At 42.2% G+C, this 21102-nt stretch overlaps 1 protein-coding gene across 6 annotated transcripts in view; it reads right to left on the minus strand.

The window, feature by feature from the left end:
* The window catches only part of sh3pxd2aa (SH3 and PX domains 2Aa), a 145995-nt gene extending 127339 nt beyond the window's left edge, over positions 1-18656 (minus strand). For 2 of the 6 annotated variants that reach the window (XM_037764126.1, XM_037764125.1), the window contains exon 1: positions 17500-18654. In XM_037764126.1, coding sequence (XP_037620054.1) covers positions 17500-17595 — 96 coding nt within the window. In that variant the 5' untranslated portion in view covers positions 17596-18654. Of the gene's footprint in view, positions 1-17499 lie in introns of all 6 variants that reach the window. The other 4 variants (XM_037764128.1, XM_037764127.1, XM_037764130.1 and 1 more) reach the window with 3 other exon arrangements.
* Positions 18657-21102: the final 2446 nt, after the last annotated feature.

The following is a 21102-nucleotide window of genomic DNA, read 5'->3' on the forward strand; positions in this document are numbered from 1 at the left end:
GCAAATCATCTTGCTGCCAGAATCGATATTGCATACATCTGAGATGACAAACTGTGATTCGAGGCTCTCGAAAGCTAGAAAATGTTGCTAAAAGTTTAGCTTAGCCTTCTGCCAACCGTTATTAGCCGTCACAGGTGTTGCACTGCAGCAATGAGCTCACACAGAAGGCTAAACTATTACAGAGATGGAGAGAAAATGTTGCTAATAGGCTAAACTATTAGAGAGATGAGAACAAATGTTGCTAATAGTCTCAAACTATTAGAAAGATGGAGAGAAAATATTTCCTAACAGGCTAAACTATCAGAGAGATGGAGAGAAAATGTTGCTAATAGGCATAAAATATAATTGAGAGATGTAGAAAAATGATGCTAACAGGCTAAACTATTAGAGATGTAGAGAAAATGTTGCTAATAGTTTAATATTCCGCTAACTGTAGCCGCAGAAGCTAAACTATTAGCGACATTCTCTCCACCATGCTTTGCCAATATTGCAAGACTCTCTTTTTGATAAGTCTGTCTTAACACTGACAATCGCGGCCCCTCAGACTGCACATAGCTATTTTCTTCATCCATTGTTAAAAAAAAAAAGCCAACAAAACTTGCTAGCCAGTGTTAGCTAACGCGTTCAAAGAATTATTCTGCCTCCACCTACGCTCCACCCACAGAAATACGTCATCATGTTTCCTAGCAGAAAAGGAGTCTATTGGCAATTCCTTTGTGTCAATCGACTATCAGTTACTCAATCTTTCCAGTACTCATTGAAACAATAGATGACAATTAATGGAGTGTAATGGCATAGCTACACATGTGATTGTAGCACACAACAAACTCAAAAGCGACACGCTCACACAGCCCAAGACCAATTCCCCCGACATGAACGTTCAATGACACACACTCATAAATCTGTCAGGGGTTGACACTTTGGGGATGGATGGTGACATCATCCCTCCTTTGTCAGCACTCTGACCTGTTGGCCTTTACCCTTGGCTGCAGCAATGCCGCAGCCCTGAGAGGCCTGATAAGATTGAGACAGAGTCCATTTATCCGTCAAGAGGAGGTAAGTGATGCCGCCATCATTCCTAATCTAATGAAACTTAGATAACCAAGGTAACAGATCAAGAGGCCAGGAATTTTTCATCAGTGACGTTAAGAGAAGATGGGTTCTCTCATCTGCTGATATACGGTCGTTCAGAAAAGGGCTCTGGATGTCAAATTTCTCAAGTGGATAAGTTGTTACATCATTAGGCTACAAGCTTTTGAAGGGGGACATTGCACTGAGTTACCAGTTTATTGGGTACACCTCCAGAATCTAATCTAAAGCTTACATTGTTCGAATACTACTACGTCCCCCTCATGGATGTAAATGGAGGGGGACAGAATATTAGACAACCTTCTCAATATAATCTGTATCTCGACATCATTGCAAATGATGGATATTTTGAGGTCTTAAATAAAGGTTTGAATGAATGAAGTACAACATCAATCAAACTACATTGAGTCCTTGATGTCAAAATAGGTCCATGCCTCGCCCGCTGCCTTCCAAAACAACCCACGTGAGCGTTTGCCATGTGAGCGCCTCTGCAAGACGAAATAGTCAGTGACAATGACATACAATGCATGACTACAAGAGGCCGCTTTGTAATACTCAAATATTCAAGCATTCAAGCTGTTGTCTTTCTGGTGAGGACAGACTCAAATTACCATAGAGGTGGATGGACATGAGCTTCACAGAATAAATAATTGCATTATTCTACAGGTGTACTAAATACCTGGTAACACGGTGTATATTGGAAATTTTATTCTGGACTGGTGTTCCCGCTTTCATCATTACGAAATCATGACTTTTATTTAGAATACAGAGGCAAAGCCATCAATACTGACATAGATTTGCCTTTATTCCCATTGTTGTCACAACAGCCTACACATAAAGCATTCATGTTTTTTCCGTATATTTTGTACCCACTGAGCACTTCAAAGCTGTACTCAACATACAGCTAAAATAGCCATTATGAAGTGATTTGCAATAAAACAAGATGTTGTCACCCAGCCAAAGCATTCCAGCTAAGTGGCCCAGACACAGCGCAAATAGAAATCCACTTAGTATCAAGGCGGCGTGAACACAGAAACGATTGACTTTGCCTCTTGTATAGCATTCAGATTAAATAAAGGCAACGTGTTTCCCCGGTGAGGCATTCCTGCTCCTTATTCCGGCAGGCTCCATCTTTCTGACTGATCTCACACTGTCACTCCAACCCTCTGTACCTGCCAAGAGCCTCCAGAGCAGAGCCGAGATGAATGAGGTCGAGTGAAAGACCCTGACTTTGACGTACAAAGGGCAGCAGCTTGAGAAAAAAAAGAGGTTCCACAACAAAGCCGAGGGTTAAAAGGCCTTGTTGCTGCTTGGAAGGGGCTCAGCTGCTGCTGGCATGGAGCCACCCCAGTATGTTCACTCCCATGCAAACACAGCTACTGGCATCCAGAAGCTGTGACTGTCACACTACACTGACAAACTTGTTCTTAGCACGGTAGGGTGTCACCACAGCGATTATCGTTGGCATTTATTGCTATGAAAATGTGCTCCCCGGGGTACTTCCAAGTTACAAAAAATCACAAAAGCAAAAAAAAAAAAACTGGCTTACTGCCACAGTCAGCAATGTTTCCAAGTGACTTTTGTAGTAGAACAAGGACTCGTAAGTATAGCAAAGAGCTCTTTTTGGTTCTCATTAACAAAGAAATGAGAGTACATTTCAGAAAACTGAAAAGACACACATGGAAAAAGTGAGTTAACTGGTGGCTGAGGCTGATTCTAGCTTTTAAAGCGTTATGTAAAGGCCAGACTTGACTTCAGTGGCACAAATACCCAAAATATCTTTATGCTGTTAGTGCATACCTGTCAACACTGATAGGGACTTATCCAAATGACTCAGAGAGATATGCCTCAGAGGGAATGGAGGGGCTGCCCCGGCACTTGTCGGAGCCTGTTTGTGTGTGTGGTAGTAATGTGTATGCAGCACTGAGTGTGTATTATGGGCCCACCGATACCAGATACCCAAATTTTATATTTGAGAGCTTAAAAAAATCCAAAAATGATATTTATGGAATGGGAATTACAGAGAATCCTGGGGCAAGCCACCATTTTTGGAGGGTAGCGTCGGCGTTAGGGACGGGCCATGGGGGTCGAGGCCCATCCAAAAAGGTCACTGTGCCCCCTCAGCTGAATTCTCTCCTGACAAAAAACTAAACTGAAATAACAGCTAGGCTATAAGTAAAATGAAGTCATTCAGTTTGGTAATGGAAGGACTTAACACTGCAATGCAAAATAAAGCACAAAACAGTGATAGTTTTGCATTTAGGAAACAACTAGGACATGTACTTGGGCTTGATTACATTGTTTTCTATTGGAGGGTCCTAACTGGCTGCGAGCAACACGGTGCTGCACAGCCCGGCGTGGCGTTTTGTCTGAACTTCTATAGGATACATTGTTCCTATTTTCTTCCTGTCACTCATATTGAGAGGAACGGCTGATTAGTTTAGATAAAATGAGCCGAGAAAACCGGGTCAGTTGTGAAAATGAAAATATTAACTTGATTACTGACACTTTCAGCACAGGCATTGACGCTCGCAGTTATATGTAATAAAGTTCACTAGTGAAACTTTATTACGAGCTACCTGTCAAAAAATATAACAGCCACCTCACTAATGGTCACGAACACACAGCGCAAAGATACAACTATGGAAACTCTGGGACATATGAGCCGTCGCTACAATATTTCAGTAAGAAGCCTCGTTTTGATCCGCTCCGTTTGCATGTTTGTTTTTTTGGTTGTTTTTTTTAATCTAGCTCAATAGAAAAAAATGAGAGAAAGTAGACCTACAAACCTGGTGCATTAAAGCACAATTAGGACCAAGAGAGTAAAAAGCATCCTGTGCTCCTCTCACATCTTACTTTTTCTACCTATTTGGATTATTCTGTTCAGTATTGTGGAATAAAACAATGGACTAATGTTACACTACAGCAGGCTGAGCAGGGACAACAACTGGTGAGTGAAACATCCACATTTAGTCTTTATTAACTTAAATTATAGTAATGAAGAAATCAGTCAGACTGTCAGATTAATGTGTTGTTTAACTCCCTGTTTACTTTATCTCGGCACCCGTGTGTGTGCACATTTTGACCCTGGCACTAGCAAGACGCAGGGCGTGCCTGAGGAGTTATCTGTAGCCTCCAGTACCTCCTCATTTCAAAACAGAAACCATAATAAGGTGACAGCTGGCTGGAGAAGATCACTAGATTACAACCTACTTGCTCTTGGCTATATCGTATGTTATTTCCAGTAAATATCACAAATAAAACGTGTGTTTTCTGATAATAAAAAAAAAGTACGAACATACTACTAACCCATCTTTGAGGTGGTTACGTCTTCAGCTCCAGTCTGATCTGGAGCTCACAGCTGATATGTTCCTGGTTTGTTTACATGATGTTACAGAAGTGAAGATTTAACGTATTCAGTGGACAGAGAGCGTCAGAAGCGCGATGCAGCGCGATAGTCGGACGCTCGCATCCAGTTAGGACACGGTGTTAGTTTATAACCTGTTTTTGTGGACATAACAGCATGTGTATGCGTGCGTGCGCGCCTGTGCGCATAAGTGGCAGTATGTACGGCTCTCTGTCAGTTTATTTCTTTCATGAAACATGATAATGGTAAAGATACACTTAATAAAGGCTATATGAGGTGAAAAAAATGCCCCCCCTGTCAAAGCAGATTGCCCGTCCCCCCCTAACACTCTGGCGCCGACCCTGGGTAGCGCACGGAGCCACGGTAGACTATGTCACCGGTCCATTCGTCTGTCGACTGTCAATCGTTCATCATCAGAAATGTATAAAGTACGTGCGAAAGACAAATACCCATAAAAAGAGAAGCTGACAGAGGCAAAGGGGTGATGCATTACAAAATCGATCCTTATGACTTAGGAGGACCTTGACAGCTTGCCACCAATTACGGTCACTGATGTGTTTTGGCGTTGTCAGCAGGTCAAAATATGTAAATCTTTGGAGGCCGATGTCCGATTTACAAACGGGTAGGTATACTAAGATCTACAAGCCAAATGCCAACAACACTATCATCCACACAAAGATAAGCTAGCTAAGTTATGCTAACTGAATACTAACAAAATGTCCGTTAATACGGCATATTTAATCTACAGGTGTCTTGCACCCATAACGTTAGCCTACCTTTTGTCGGACTGTATTTGCTATATATACTACAATTTACCTTTTGACTCTTATTCCTCAAAAAATGGTCGATTTGCTGTCGGTGACATCACATTCCCATTCTCTGTTGGTTAATATTCCGTTTTTATCAACACTAGTGGTGTGGCTCTATGGACGGCAATGTCGGTCAGTCGGTCAGGATATTCAGCGCACACATTTATGGTCCCCAGAGGATGAATCCTAATGACTTTGGTGATACCCCGACTTTTCCTGTAGCGCCACCATGAGGTTGACATTTCCGTTTTTTTGGTCAAGTGTCTCGCCAACTATTGGATGGATTATGACATTTGGTACAGATATCCATGTGCCCAGAGGATGAACCCTACTGACTGTGGTGATCTCCTGAGTTATCATCTAGCACCATCAGCTGGTCTAAGTTATTACTTATTCAGCGAAATATCTCTACATCAACAAGACATAAAATAGGAATAAGATCTTGTACAGACATTGATGGTTCCGAGATGATGTATCCTAATGACTTTGGTAATCCCCTGACTTTTTCTCTAGCGCCACGATAAGGTTGACATTTGTGGACTGAAATGCCTGGACAGCAACATGGTAAACATTATACTTGCTAAACATCTGCATGATAGTATAATCATGTGAGCATGTTAGCATGCTGACATTAGCACTGTGTTGAAGTATACTCTCACAGAGCCACTAGCATGGTCTAGTTCGAATTAGGGCTGTCAATCAATTAAAATATAAAATCACGATTAATTGCATGATTGTCCATAGTTAATCGCGATTAATCACAAATGATTCACACTTTTTTTCTGTTCAAAATGTACCTTAAAGGGAGATTTAACAAGTATTTAATACATTTATCAACATGGGAGTGGACACATATGCTGCTTTATGCAAATGTGTCTATATTTTTACTATTGGAAATCAATTAACAACACAAAACAATGACAAATATTGTCCAGAAACCCTCACAGGTACTGCAGTTAGCATAAACTGTGTGACTTGATGATTTGCCCAAAACTGCATGGATTATCTTAAAGTGGGCATGTCTGTAAAGGGGAGACTCGTGGGTACCCATAGAAACCATTTTCATTCACACATCTTGAGATCTGAGGTCAAGGGATCCCTTTAAAAATAGCCATGAGAGATTTTGTCCGTCAAAATTTGTTTTGAGCGTTATTCAACCTCCTTCGCTACAAGCTAGTAAGACATGGTTGGTACCAATGGATTCCTTAAGTTCCGTAGTTTCATCCTGATAGCAGTATCTTTACTCTAGCTTTAAAACTGAACCCACTACAACCTCCAAAAGATCGATTGCGTTAATGCCTTAGTGGCATTAAAACAAATTTGCGTAAACACGTTGTTATCACATTCATTTTGACAGCCCTAGTTTGACTATATCTTTGGAATTTCTGTACTGCAATTGCCTGTCACTTACTCCAATTCTACAGTACTATGTGACTATGTTTGTGTGCTCTACAAACTCCTTCCATCATGCCTATGGGCCACTTTATTCAACTCAGAGGCAAATCCGTGCTGAGCTGAGGTCTAAGATAGGAGCCAGGCTGGAAGATGTGGACTCCAAACCCCAGAAGCAGATGGGTATGTGATGGCAACCGCAGTGGAAAACACAACCAACAACCATCCATGGTCTGCCCGAGCCCAAAATATCAAGCTTGAACCTAATGCCCCCCCACCCCCCCAATCCCCAAAATAGACTCTATTCACTCAACACTCCCAGTAAATTACAACAGTCTGGGCTGATGCCTCTCCTCATAAATGAAGAGACATCTAGCAGTAAACATCTTCCAATTTTCCCGTAATGAAATCTCATTCATTTTTTCATTCTGCATATTACATGGTAGCTGCTTTTTCTTCACCTTTTCATGAAGAACGGGACACGCTCATGCAAGCCGACATGCTGACTCAGAGCTCAAGCACAGTCAGTCATGAGCGCCAAAATGCCCTCGATCAAGTATTTGCTGAACAAAAAGGTAACACTTTGCCCCAATTTATCATTTATTAGCACTATATAAACATTTAATAAACACTAAAATGTAGTTCACGTGTAGTACACAGCTACAAGCTAGTGTTTATTAATAAATCATATTTGTCAAAAAATTCTAACTCTTCTTATGAAGACACATTTTATATCATTACAACTGTCTTTCACTACATTGTCATTCATTATCTGTTTAAACACCAGAATCCACTTATGGCTGCCCACATGAAGAGTTATAGTCGTTGACAAATACATTAATAAACGCTTATATCTGCATTATAGCATGTTATAAACTAAAGTTGTTCCAATACCGATACCAGTATTGGAAATGCATCCGATATTGCCCAAAATTCGGGATTGGGTATTTGTGAGTGCGCCAGTCTATGCACCGATCCGATACCGTCATTTATTATCAACTTGTTTAACCGGAAATCAATTATTCTTCGCCACTCCCAAACAGTAGCCTTCACTGTGCTGTCGTCGGTAGTATATTTTTATGGATCGGTACTCGGTATCGGCTGATACCACAAGTTCATGTATCGGAATCGGTATCGGGAAGAAAAAACGGTATCGGAACATCTCTATTATAAACCGTGTATTAATTATCTATATACTACTTATATGCTAAGTACAGGTTACGTGTTACCAAAAAAAAAAATGTCAAACATCTACTGACAGTCTGTCAATATGATAAAATGAAATGGAAGATGAGCCATCTTCACAGCAACCACGGAGACAAATTCAGATCTTTGCAAGCATGAAAACAACACTAACAACAGGTCTCTCTCTCTAATTTATCTTCCGTGTTCTTGTGGGGATATTAAATCAAGATAAAACCGTCCAGTAGTATCTTGTGATCGCCGCAAGACATTCTTGCACAGCAGCAGGCAGGTCTGGACCAATAACGCATTGCTGCAATTCCAACATGAAGGCGGAAATTTTGGGCGTGGAGAAGCATGAACCTCATGATCTCTTGATTTCTAACACTCGGCTCTTAATAACCAACCACCTCTGTTTGGAAACAGGAAGGTGTTTGAATCTAAAATGGGTTAGGAGGGATTAGGAAACAATGAGGAGGCTGAACCATAACTCACTGAACGGTCTAACATGAGTAAGTCTGACCAGATGTACCACTACTACTACTACTACTCACTCAAGACACATTTAATAATTTGTCTTTTCTTGATCACACAGATTAGTCAAGTTTTTCTTTAGATTCCACAGCACAGTCACGTGTCAATATTCCATTTTTCTATTTTCTGACACGTCAACTTTCTTTTCAAAGGAGTCTAAAACTTGATTCATAAACAGGGAAAAACACAAAGGAGGCAGGAAAAAAAACTAAACAGCTCAAAGAAGGCTTTGGGGGCTTCAATGTCCCAGATAGCAAGAAAAAGACCTTGTACGTCTGTTGTTCCCACGGAGGAAGCGGGACTTGAAAACAAAAGTTGTATTCATGCTCAGAAGCAAAGCGAGAAACATGAATTCTTACGACAGAACAAATTGGACCTCTGATTATTTCATCATGTTCTTCTGAAATGGCTCTGAATATTCATGTTGAGTTTTACAGCTTACTTTTTTTCCCCTCTGACTGAAGAATATTTTTTCTAATAGCATGACCATTCATTCAGTGACCATAAGAGATATAGTGTATAGTATAGAGAACAGAGAATAGAGAAAATAACTTACAGTTTCGGAGGAAAAGCCAGGACCCAGTCCCACCGTTTTCAAGTGAAGAAGGCAAAAGAGCGGAGTGCTTGGTGGGGCAGAGAATGTGGGCCTAGCCACTAAATGCAGTGAACCCCGCCTAAACTACTATATTTAAAGTTAACTATAAAACAGACACACATCATACTCTCAGACCATGAAAGTGCAAATGTTCTTCTGACTACAAAAAAGTCAGGTTGGAAAAAATTCTCTTATAGCATTGGAGTGAAGTCTTTCCACATGGAACCACAACCTAAATATACTCACTCGTCTAATACAGTCAGTTATTCTTTCCAGAGAGGTTAACAAATGACAATAAAGCCTGACAAATGCTTCTAAGCTGTTTCTCAGCAAAGCCAACAAAAATGTCACAAGAGTGAAATAAACTGTAGGACAATTCCATTCACAGTCTCTGGCAGGGGGGTCTCTGGAAACTCCCTAAAGACAGGCTTTTTGTATCTGCTGCCAAAACAGTGCCCTTTATTAACCACACACCAGGCCGACGCCTCGCCTTTCCTTACTGTGGTCACTTCCACTTTGAAATGGACCGATCAAGCGTTCTGTGCCTTTGTGGTAGGCGCAGGAAGTGCCGGTCAGGGGGTGCTGAAGAAAAAGTCTCTATTCAGCAACCATATCCTGTGCACCTTTGATGGTGTCTTGATAGCCATTCAACTTGTTCACAAAAGACCAATCCTATAATGAGATTTTGTATCAGATCCCAACAAAGTTAAAGACGGACAAGGTCACGTACTCATGTAGACAACAGTTACAATTACAAACACTGCTTCAAAGGTAGGCCTTCATAGGATGAATCCACTTAACTGCATTTTGCAAGTGTAAGCTGGTCTATAAGCACTTTGATAAGTGACTTCCAAAGCAACATGAGACAACTAACAGACTTCCAAAGAGGCCCAAACTGTGCCCAAATAACATAACATGATAACCTGTTGCCACATAAAGATAAACTGCAACAGCAGAGGAACTGTGGTAACAGTTGAAACTAAATAATTGGGATATTACAGGCATATTGCATAGTATACATAAATCAGAGCTGTCCAAGTTAGGGATGTTAATAATTAACCGTTTATCCGTAAACCAACATTAAGCATTTTAACCAATTAACGCTATCAATTAAAACGGTTTCACCGCCTTCACCCAATGTCAGCTGGGAACGGCTCCAGCCCACTCCCCCAGGACCCTGAATAGGATAAGCTGTTACGGATAATGAATGAATGAATGTTTATAGAGATTAATAAAAAGCTAAATCGTCACCAAACGATAGCCGATAGGTTCTGAGATTGCATTTCGGCCAATGCATCCGCCTCTTTTGGTCATCATCACACAGACTGTTTACCTGAATGCAACCAAAGCCTGCTCAAACGTGATTGGTCAATACTACTCGCACTACAAATGGAAACCAGAAAGCTTCTGATATCCAAATCTTGTCCCATTGTCTACAGATTCTGCACTCAGATGCAGATATCTGTTCATAGAGATTAAGTTTCAAGTAATTTGAGACAAGTGAAATTCAAGTGTCAAGTCTGTCGATGGAAGTCTAAGGTCACGTCTCAAGTCATTGCGGCAAGTTTAAGTCATGAGTCTTCATAAACAAACTGCAAGTCTTTCATGTCTGAATGGATATTAAAATGAGACGGCATGTGAACATTTTCTTTTCGAAGCTTTTATAAAGTTATTTCAATGTGCAGGCCTCATAATTAAATACATTATGTAAGATGTGTGGCCGTGCAATGCCTGCACATCTCTGTCTTACTGTTTATTCAAATTTGACTCTGTCAAAATTGAGACGATTGTTTTTGCATGCTTATGTGTCTCAAGTCAAATTAAGTCTTCAGGAAGTTAAATCCTCATTTTTGTGGCTTAAACCTGCATTCATTGATTTTTTTTTGGCCACTTGAAAGCAGTGGAACACATTGGTGACACCATATCACCATGTCAAGTTGATATGGGAGAAGTGTTGAATTATGGGAATTGTAGGATCCGGTGATTTTGGAGCTTGACCTAAACTGGGCAGTAAAAGTCGGGATATCTCAGCTTCCGTTGCACAAACTTTGACCATTCTTTTTTCAATGTGTCTCTAGTGAGCCCCCCGACTTCATGTAGGGACAATACTAAATCACTGGAGCGACCCTTTAAGTTGAAGTATTTATGTAAATATTTGACTATGAACTATTGCTGCACTTGCTGGTGGATATATTAAACCGGATGATATATTTCTAATAAATCATCCTTGGGTGCTTTAGCATGACAAGATATTCTTTCTCTACCAATCAGGCCAGACTGATTCTAATAACTTTTTAGCCAATTTCCCTGACTATCTTGTAATCTCGAGCTGCGAGCAAGACAACTCCCCTCTTTTTTCTTCCCATTTTTCTCCTCTTCCTCCTCTGTCTCTCGGTCTTGTCACACATAAACACACATCAGACCACACTAAAAATGGCACGACATCCCATCCAGCTAAGAAGAGCAGCTCAGGTCATTTTCCCATGAAAAACAAAAAACCTCTCTCAACAGAGCATCGCCATTTCTGGGTGACGTAATCATAAGTCAAGCTGCTGAGACGAACGCCAAGGGAGCCGGAGGCCATGTTCAAGCACCACACCATGTGCTTTTACCCTGCACAAACAGAAGCCTGTTGGAGAGATGTCTTGCTCTTGCAATAGAGCTGCTGTCATGCTTTGAGACTTCTGCAGGAGACAAATAAAACGTTCCACAATCACAAACAACATCTGGTGTTGGAACACATGAAAACAACCCCCGGCATGTGTGTGAGTGTGAGGTCCCGGTAATAGTGCGTGAACCTCCGCCTCTTTTGTCAACCGCTCCGTGTCGGTGCGTAACACAGATACACACTCTCGTCAGAATCAGTGTCAGAGTTAGGACTCTGCAAACTGAGCATACAGACGACGTCAGCAAAGCCCCTGACTCACCCGCTTCTCTTTCTCTTTCTCACACTCACTCATAGCACTTCCAGCTAGTTGTCAAACTCTCCCACAAACAATGGCCAATCCCAAAAACAAAAAAGCTGGCCTCATAAACCTCTCCAACACACCAGCCTCCCAGATAGGGGTGAGCATCTGAAAACAGGGACCCTTTCCATCGAGATATCACTCCGTGTTTGATAGGCCAATAAATATTTGAGTGGGGAACAGCTCTCCGAAGAGATGTTTTACTGTGCCAAATAACAACATCGTCTTCCAGTCTGGGCCTTTGCGCGGCGCAGGAGTCTCTAGAAAATGAAATGTTATGGGACTGGGACTTGTAGGGAAACAGAAGCTTAAAAAGTAAACATGGCTGTGCCCAACCTCGCTCTCTCTTTGGAGAGAATGCGTGGCGTCTGTGATGCGTGTTTGCCACTCGGCGGTCCAGCTTTCCCTACGGTCCGACGAGCACTTCCCTTTGACAAAGCCCCGAGTCTCATCCCCCCCCCCCACTCCCCCCCCTCCTCTCCTCTCCCAAGATAAGCATTTCCAGCTGGTTTCACAAACATTACAAATGAGATTCAATGGGTGCCACAGATTGTGTCTTTCTCTCGTTTTCTCTCTCTCCCCCCCTCTCCCTCTTTCCCTCTTTTTGCTTCTCACAGTGACTAGCCTTGTCTCCTGAGACAGGGTAGCTAGGGAAACTAGGCCACAGACTGGCCCGCTGAGACAGAAGAGCCCAGTACAGCTCAGCTCAGCTCAGCTCAGCTCTGAGAAGCTCCTGTTACACTTTAACTGGACTCACAGTAGCCTGGATACGACTCAACAGGACTATCTATACAGTTGGACTGATTTGGGAAGCTCATGTTACACTACTAAACTACTCTGTGGAACCAATAGCTGTGCATTAAAGCAGCAGTGGGTGGAAACGGAGCAAATACGATTTTAAAAAAAAAAGTTTTTTTCTTCCGTCTATGAGAGCCGGCTGTCAATCCCTCGCAAACGCCGATCAAACGGTCAAACTAGGCATCACATATAAATCAATATTCTGTTACTGTAATGCCTATTTCTCTCTTCAAATGTTTTCAGAATAATCTTGTAGTGTACTATTTAGCTATAAAATGAGAACGTTTGTGACCCGGCAGCCATGTTGAGATCAGTTGAGGAAATACTAAGCACCGCCCACCAGCCGGAGCACAGCCAATAGGAACGCTCTCTCTCTCTGTGAAATGACCTGTGATTGGCCAAAGTCTCCCGTCACTGGCTAGATTTTCTAAAGCCTGAAAACAGAGCCATGAGGAGGTGCAGAAGTCTAGTTATCTCTCAGAACACTTGAATCACAATATGCTGAAAGGCTATTATGGAATTTTTGCCCAATGATGCCAAAATTATACTGCCTACTGAAGCTTTAAGAGTCTAAGTTGTATTAAAAACATATTCCTGTATGTATCATCAACAGCGGCCCATTAATTCATGTCTCTAAGCACTAGATAATTCTGCCTGTGAGTGTATTTTGTCACATTATCCTGCCAAGCACACATTTGTTTTCAACGTGTGTGTTTTTAAGGAATAGTTTGACATCTTGCCCAGAGTGACATGAGAAGATTGATACCCTTCTTGAGGCTCTAGCTAGCTACAATATTGGCGAAACTTTTCAGAGATGGAGAGTAAATGTTGCTAATATTTAGCCTGCTGCTAACCACAGCCAATGGCTCACGGCTGCGGTTAGCAGAAGGCTAAACTATTAGCAGCCCTTTCTCTCAATCTCTGAAACGCTTCGCCGATATTGTTCGACTCTTTTTGACCGACTTTACAGAAGGATAGTTAACTATAGGCATCCAAAGATTTATATGTCCTCAATTTATCTTTAGAGCGCTGCCGGTGGCCACTAGCCCGCTGGTCGGACGGCTGGCTACTTTAGCTAGCTTAGCTTGCTAATTCCGCCATGCTGTCATGAAAATGAGCCGAACAAAGTTGTCACCCATTGAGCGGTAGCACTGGGCTTTCCTAAAATGAGAAAGTTTGTGACCTGGCAGCCATGTTGAGATCAGTTGAGGAAATATCAAGCACCACCCACCAGCCAGAGCACTCCTTCTCATTTTACAGCTAAACAGTACACTACAAGATATTTCTGAAAACATTTGAGGAGAGAAATAGGCATTACAGTAACAGAATATTAATTCATATTTGATCAGCGCTGCCTAGTTTGACCGTTTGATCAGAGTTTGCGAGTGATTGACAGCTGCCTCCGTTGAATAAACAACAAATAGGAACGCTCTCTCTCTCTGAAATGACCTGTGATTGGTCAAAGTCTCCCATCACGGGCTAGATTTTCTAAAGCCTGAAAACAGAGCCATGAGGAGGAGCAGGAGTCTAGTTTTCTCTCAGAACACTTGAATTAAAATATGCTGAAAGGTTATTATGGAATTTTTGCCCAATAATGCCAAAAACATTCTGCCTAGTGCAGCTTTATGCTAGGTCATCTACAAGGTGGAATCACTGACCAGGCCAAGAGGGCATATTCCACAAGGCCAAAGCCAATCAGGGGATCTCATAATCAATGTTGTCATTTTAATAGCCTACACAGATTTGTTTGGGAATATGCACCACTAACTCACATTATGAACTGAAGTGCCTTGAGGCACGTATTGCATCACTACCTAATCTTGAAGCCATGTCAACACCTATAGTTTTAACACCATTGTTGTTTCAGTCGATATCGTTCTTACATGGGGCGTGGATACGTTTGTGTTTAATCAAATAAACACAAACTAATTGGCACACAGTAAACCTGGGGGTCAGGTTGTACTCCAGTATGGGAGTACTGGTGGGTTTCAACAGCTCCAGGCAAACTATAATTAAGCTGCCATGTGGAGTCTGCTGCGTTCACTGTACTTGATGGGTACTTGAAGGCGACAGAGCACATACACAATACCCAGTGAATGGGAGGAGGGGGGGGGTTGGGGTTGTCAATCGGGGCCCACGGCTCAGTTTTGCCCCGGGGCCCTGTACAGTGATGCTTTAATAGCGTCATGTATCAGTTTCACTGGGGCCACCCCCCATGTTAAATATACACTCATAGTCCTGTACAGTATTTTTAGGGTGCTGTTATCTACTAAGTCAAGTTCACAGATGTTGTATATAATTTGTCCATGTCTTGTAAAAGCAGGTACGGTGCAGTATGTCTGATAAAGGGGCACATATGGCGAGAGCCCTGTGAATTCCTCCTTTCAAAAGGAGAATAAGTGTGCTAATTGTGTCCACATATCGTTAGGCCCAAGGGTCTGCAGGACTGTAATTGCATATGAGCAAGTCATTTATTATGACTTGTTTATGAGCTCAAAATAGGATCTGAGCCGGGGCCATGAAGTGCAGAGCCCCAACACAGACTCTCACTTAGAACAAGTGTGGTATTGATGAAGAAGGCCACAGGAGGGAAGGATCAGGGAGGTAATAATAATCACTGAAGCCTGTCGGAAACATGGAGAATAAAGTGACCTATATTCTTAAAAAGTGATTGATGACACAAACTTATAATTAAAAAGGTACATTTGATAGGTTATCAGATAGAGTTTGACACCTGTCAAAGCTCCAGAACAGCTGCTAAATAGACGTTGCAGTGAGATTATGTTGTCAACTGCTGTTCCCGAGGTCAAGAATGAACTTTCAATATCCTTTTTTAAGCCAACACGGACAAGGAGCCCTTCAAGTGCAAACAAAAACAAAAAATGAAATTTGAACATCTACAATTCCATGGCAACCAAGCAAACTCCATCGGCTGACAAAGATCATGTGATATTTCAAAATTCTAAAATTCCAGAACAGCAACTAAATGGACCTTGTGGTGATATTATTTTGTCACTAGATAATTTAGTTTTTTGTGACAAAATCATTTCAGGATCTGGTCATTTCACATGCTCATCTTGATTTTAGACATGACATTTACGCATTTATGGAAATATAAATAGTATACATTTTTGGAAACTAACCATGTTTTGAAGCGTGGGAAAGTAAACACTGAGAAGGACAAATGATCAGTGATTGTGATCAGTGAGGGTTGTTATTTGAGTCTGTGAAATTTTAGAATATACTCTAATTTTAATTCTTATTAAAGGAAATGTACTACTATAAAGTAGGGATGCACCAATACCGATACCGGATCGGATATCGGGCCGATACTGACTCAAATAGCTGCATCGGATATTGGTGACAATGGTGCCGATCTATTCAATTTTATATTTATACAATTAAATAAATGCATATCTATGTATTTATCGGTCACATTTTGTTTAACAAAGTTAGGAAAGCAACGTTCAAGTCAAGCCTTACACATAACAGAATGATCCCAGTCATTTCCACACAGTGAGGCATACACAGTTTATTAATCGAAGTCTGGTTTCAGTTCGGTACTCCGTATCCCAAAAGCAATACCCAAAGCCCGGGTATCAGTATCTGGGACTGAAAAAGTCAGATCGGTGCATCCCTACTATAAAGAAACACTGTGAGGCTGAAACTTAGTGTCCTTCTGGCTGTGGAAGTTTTGCTTCAACCTTACAGCTCAATGAAAAATGCAGCTAATCTGGCATTGCATTCATTTAATCACTTGATGAGATTAATTAAATTCCTCAAGTATTTCACCGCTCTACCCTAAACACAACTGCATGTGAACTATAGCCACGGATTGTGTGTGTACCAAAGTTTTGACTCCAAGCGTCACTGATTTATCTGAAGAACCAACAGTATGTTAGAAAGTCATGCTATTGATATATTGAGTATAGGGCTGTGTACTGACAAGTATCTGTCGATACGATACATATCACGATACAGGTGTTAGTATTCAATATATTGCGATACTGTAAGTAAGGCGATATATTGCGATTTTTTTAATCAAATTTTAGGAAAACTTCCATAATATGAAGAACACACCCCCATAAACATCAAATCTGAGTAAAAAAAAACTTCTGCAATCAGAACAGTGGGAACATTCACAGTGGGCATTTATCCCAGTCCCTATAACATCCAACATCATAGCACTACACTGAGAGGGTTCATAATGTATCTTTGCAAATGAAATAAAGTATTGGCTGAGTTCATCTTTGCATGTAAACTATTAATTACAAATCGATAGTGTTTTTGAGAATCGATACAGGATTTGATTTTCTAACATTGAGGATAATAACCATAATAACCTGCATTATTAGCAGGTTCCATTGCTGATGCTGCTCAGGCTGCTTGACAGTACACAGTTATGACAGCCACTTGTGATGATGGACTATATGTCTGGCTGATACTGTGTGGGGGGGTTGTTAGTAATGGTTTGCTTTATTATTGATAACCAGGTGTTCTTGCTGAACAAGAGTCTAGCAGTGAGCTTATAGCTTAGCTGTGCTCCTCACACACACACACATAGCAGGCTAGGCTACATTTAGTGGACTAAATGCAGCAGTTTGGGGTGTCATGCTGAGAGACTGGGAGCAGGCCAGAGACACATACACCAAACACACACCGCTGCTGACACATCTGGACGGGACAAGGTGGGAAGAATAAAGGTGACTGACATGGATGAAGATGAGGGGGGGGGGGGGGAGGCCGGCACCAGGCAGGTTAACTCACGTAGTGTTTGGACGGATTGCGCCTCTTCTCCACGTCCACGACTTTGACGTCCAGCACAGTCCGGAACTGCATCTTGACCCTGCAGAGGCTCTGCATGAAGAGACAGACAGACAGACAGACAGGCAGCTGCTGCGGCTCCAGATCAGATCAGATCAGATCAGATCAGGCTGTCTCTAGTAGCACGGGAGACGGAGCACAACGCTCATCGCTGTGTCATGTTAACAATCCAGCGGTCCATTAGGAGATCGGCTCGGCTTCAGACTTCCTCCGCTGACGCAACGACCATCAGACCATCGATCGATCTGATCAGGAACTTATCGATGGCGCGTTAGAGCATGCACTGATCCCCTCTGGGTGAGACAGACACAGACCAATATATCCGAGCAGAGAGCGGTGTTCACGCTGCCTTCAGCCGCACACACACACAGGCTGGACGGGACGGCGCGGCACGGCACGGCACGGCGCGCTGTTGAAGGCGGTCACCTTAAAATAGAAGGAAAAAAGTGCAGCTTGTTCCTTTGTGTCTGATGCCAGCTAGAGGAGAACTACAGGAGCATGAGCACACCTGGAGGTTACCGGTGCTGGCTGAGCTGAGCTGAGCGCGAGGAGCCGGTAGAAACCCCCCCCCCCAGCGCCAAACGCCTCCTGCGTTACAGCACGCGCACTGAATTTAGGGAACGGAGTGGGATGGGCTTCACGCGCACGTCCTCGAGGCTACTTGGAATAAAGCTAGTGGAGAAATATGTTTGTCTGTGACTTCCTGCACGAGGAACGTGCTGTTGGTGTGACATCATTAATGAAGCAACGGTTGTTAACCAGCCGGGTTTATAGTCTTCTTCACTCTGTTCACTCATGTCATATTGTCTCTCCGCCTCCTCTTCCTCCTCCTCTCCTCCTCCTCTCCTCCGGGCTCCACAACTTCTCCTCCCCGCTTATATGACAATATGAATCATTTATTTTTAGGTCTGAATTATGTGCATTGTTACTTTAAATGTTCTTAATCCCGCTCTGTCTGCACAACAAGAGGTACAGCGAGATATAACGGGATCTCCGATCAGTTTATTCTCACTCCAGTCTCTTTCCAGGCTCTCTTCAGTCTCTGTCTCTCTCCAGTCTCTCTCCAGTGTCTGTCTCTCTCCAGTGTCTCCAGTCTCTCTCCAGTCTTTCTCTAGTCTCTCTCCAGTCTTTCTCTAGTCTCTCTCCAGTCTTTCTCCAGGCTCTCTCCAGTTCTCTCTCCAGTTCTCTCTCCAGTTCTCTCTCCAGGCTCTCTCCAGTTCTCTCTCCAGGCTCTCTCCAGGCTCTGAGTCATGAGCAGCTTTCTGGCCGGAGACACGGGCTCAGCAGCTGGAGATATGGATACAGATGTTCCACCGGGCGACCAATCAGCAGCAGTCTGCTCTACATGAAGGAGCCAATTAACGACCAAACACTGCCCCCCTGTGCACGCAGCAGCAACACAAGCACGGTGGCAAAAGAAGCCCATTTAGAGAGGGGACTTTTGTCCTTTTTATTTAGTTCAGCAAGATGTGGTTTTAATGGGCTGTGTAGATATATCTTTCAGATGTTAATCATGTCTCAAATGGCTCTTTCTGGTGTTAATTATTTGTTTATTTGTTATGCACTTTGAATGTAATGTCTATATTGTTGGTTGTCTGTATGAGTTGATGAGGTGGCAAATGAGTTTTCCCATTGGGGATTAATAAAGTTTTGTAATCTAATTTGATCTAATCTAAAATGCATTAAAGCTTCAAAATTCCATAATAACCTTTCAGCATGTTGTAATCCAAGTGTTCTGAGAGAAAACTAGACTTCTGCTCCTCCTCATGGCTCTGTTTTCAGGCTTTAGAACATCTAGCTCGTGATGGGAGACTTTGACCAATCACAGGTCATTTCAGAGAGAGAGCGTTCCTATTGGCTGTGCTCCGGCTGGTGGGCAGTGCTTGGTATTTCCTCAACTGATCTCAACATAGCTGCTGGGTCACAAACTTTCTAATTTTACAGCTAAACAGTACACTACAAGATGTTTCTGAAAACATCTGAGGAGAAAAATAGGCATTACAGTAACAGAATATTGATTCATATTTGATCAGCGCTGCCTAGTTTGACCGTTTGGTCGGAGTTCGCGAGTGATTGACAGCTGCTCAGAGACGGCAGGCTCTAGCTCGGCTCTAATTGGTTGTTTTCCTCTGGTCTGTGAAATACTGCAGATGCCATTAGGAGCACCGGTGGACACAGGAACATGATTTTTTTCAGATTACTTGTCTCATGCACATTACTGTATATGTCAGTATATAATGACCGTTTTATAAAAATAACTTTTTTTAATCATATTTGCCTCCATTTCTACCCACTGCAGTGTTAAGTCCCTTAACACAGGGGTTCTCAAACTGTTTGGGGCCAGAGACCCCTTACAGGGGAGAACATTTTCCAAGGACCCCATCATAGTCATAACACCAATGAAGCATAATGCTTACTACAATTTGTACTCTCATTGGAAATATTTGTATTCACAAACTTTTCAACCTTAATACGTCAGACCTGTTTATTCTTGACAAACAAGAACACATTTCAATTTGAATCATGGAGACACGTGACGCATTTTGGTCTCCCGTCCCTGTTCTCAATAAAACCAAACTCGATATGACTGTTGTCATATTTCCTCAATAGAGTGCTCCAGTGATGACGTATTTCTGTAAGCCAACCAGGAAGTCAGCATCGCCCTGGGTTACCTCGACAAAAAGCCAATGGGATTTTTGGATTGGGTTTTGGATTATTGCAGAGAATAAGCTCCGCGGCAAACACACTTTTATGATACTTAGACATTTTGTTCAGGATAATCTCCATAAATGAACACCACTTTTATGAGTTTTGAAGAATAAATGTAATCACCACAAGTAAAAAGCTAACATTAGGCTATAAACAAACTACACCACGGTCGCATGAGCGCAAGTATACACCACGAGGCTGTAAAGGAGGACGAGTCAGCGGGATGACGTTTAGTCATCTCATTTAGCCGCTTGTAAGCAACCTCTTTTAAGACACATAAAGGCTTCAAAATTCACGAGTGGGGTGTTTATTGATGTATTTTATGTCGTAGAACAAAACGTTAAAATCTCTTCAGCTTGTGTTATCCACAGACCTTATTTCAGATATCCAACTAAAAACCCATTCAAAGAAAACATTGATCGGAAGTACTAAAATGCAAACTCATTTCAAGGTTTTAGGACTCATTCCTGTAGCACTCTATTTAGCTAGTTTGTGCTTAGTATCACTTGACAATGTGGACTGACTCAAATAGTGTGTTCCAATCTGCATACTTCTGTACTTACACTTACTATTTTGAGTGCATAAGTGCGTTCACACTGGGAAATACAGCAAAATGCAGTGCACTCAAAGTACCCGGATGTTGTACTCAAAACGGTCAAATCGTTGAGTGTGGAACGCTGGACACTTTCCACACTCAATAGTCGCCATTTTGGCTACGCAGCGGAAGGGGCGGGACCACGACCACTATTCAAACATACGTAGACATATGTAGACACATCGTAGGCGTAGGCGACGACGTTGGAAACGTAATTTCCACTCTGCTTTCATTTTTTTCAG

This window comes from Sebastes umbrosus, chromosome 3 (genome assembly GCF_015220745.1).
Source record: "Sebastes umbrosus isolate fSebUmb1 chromosome 3, fSebUmb1.pri, whole genome shotgun sequence".
NCBI lineage: Eukaryota > Metazoa > Chordata > Actinopteri > Perciformes > Sebastidae > Sebastes > Sebastes umbrosus.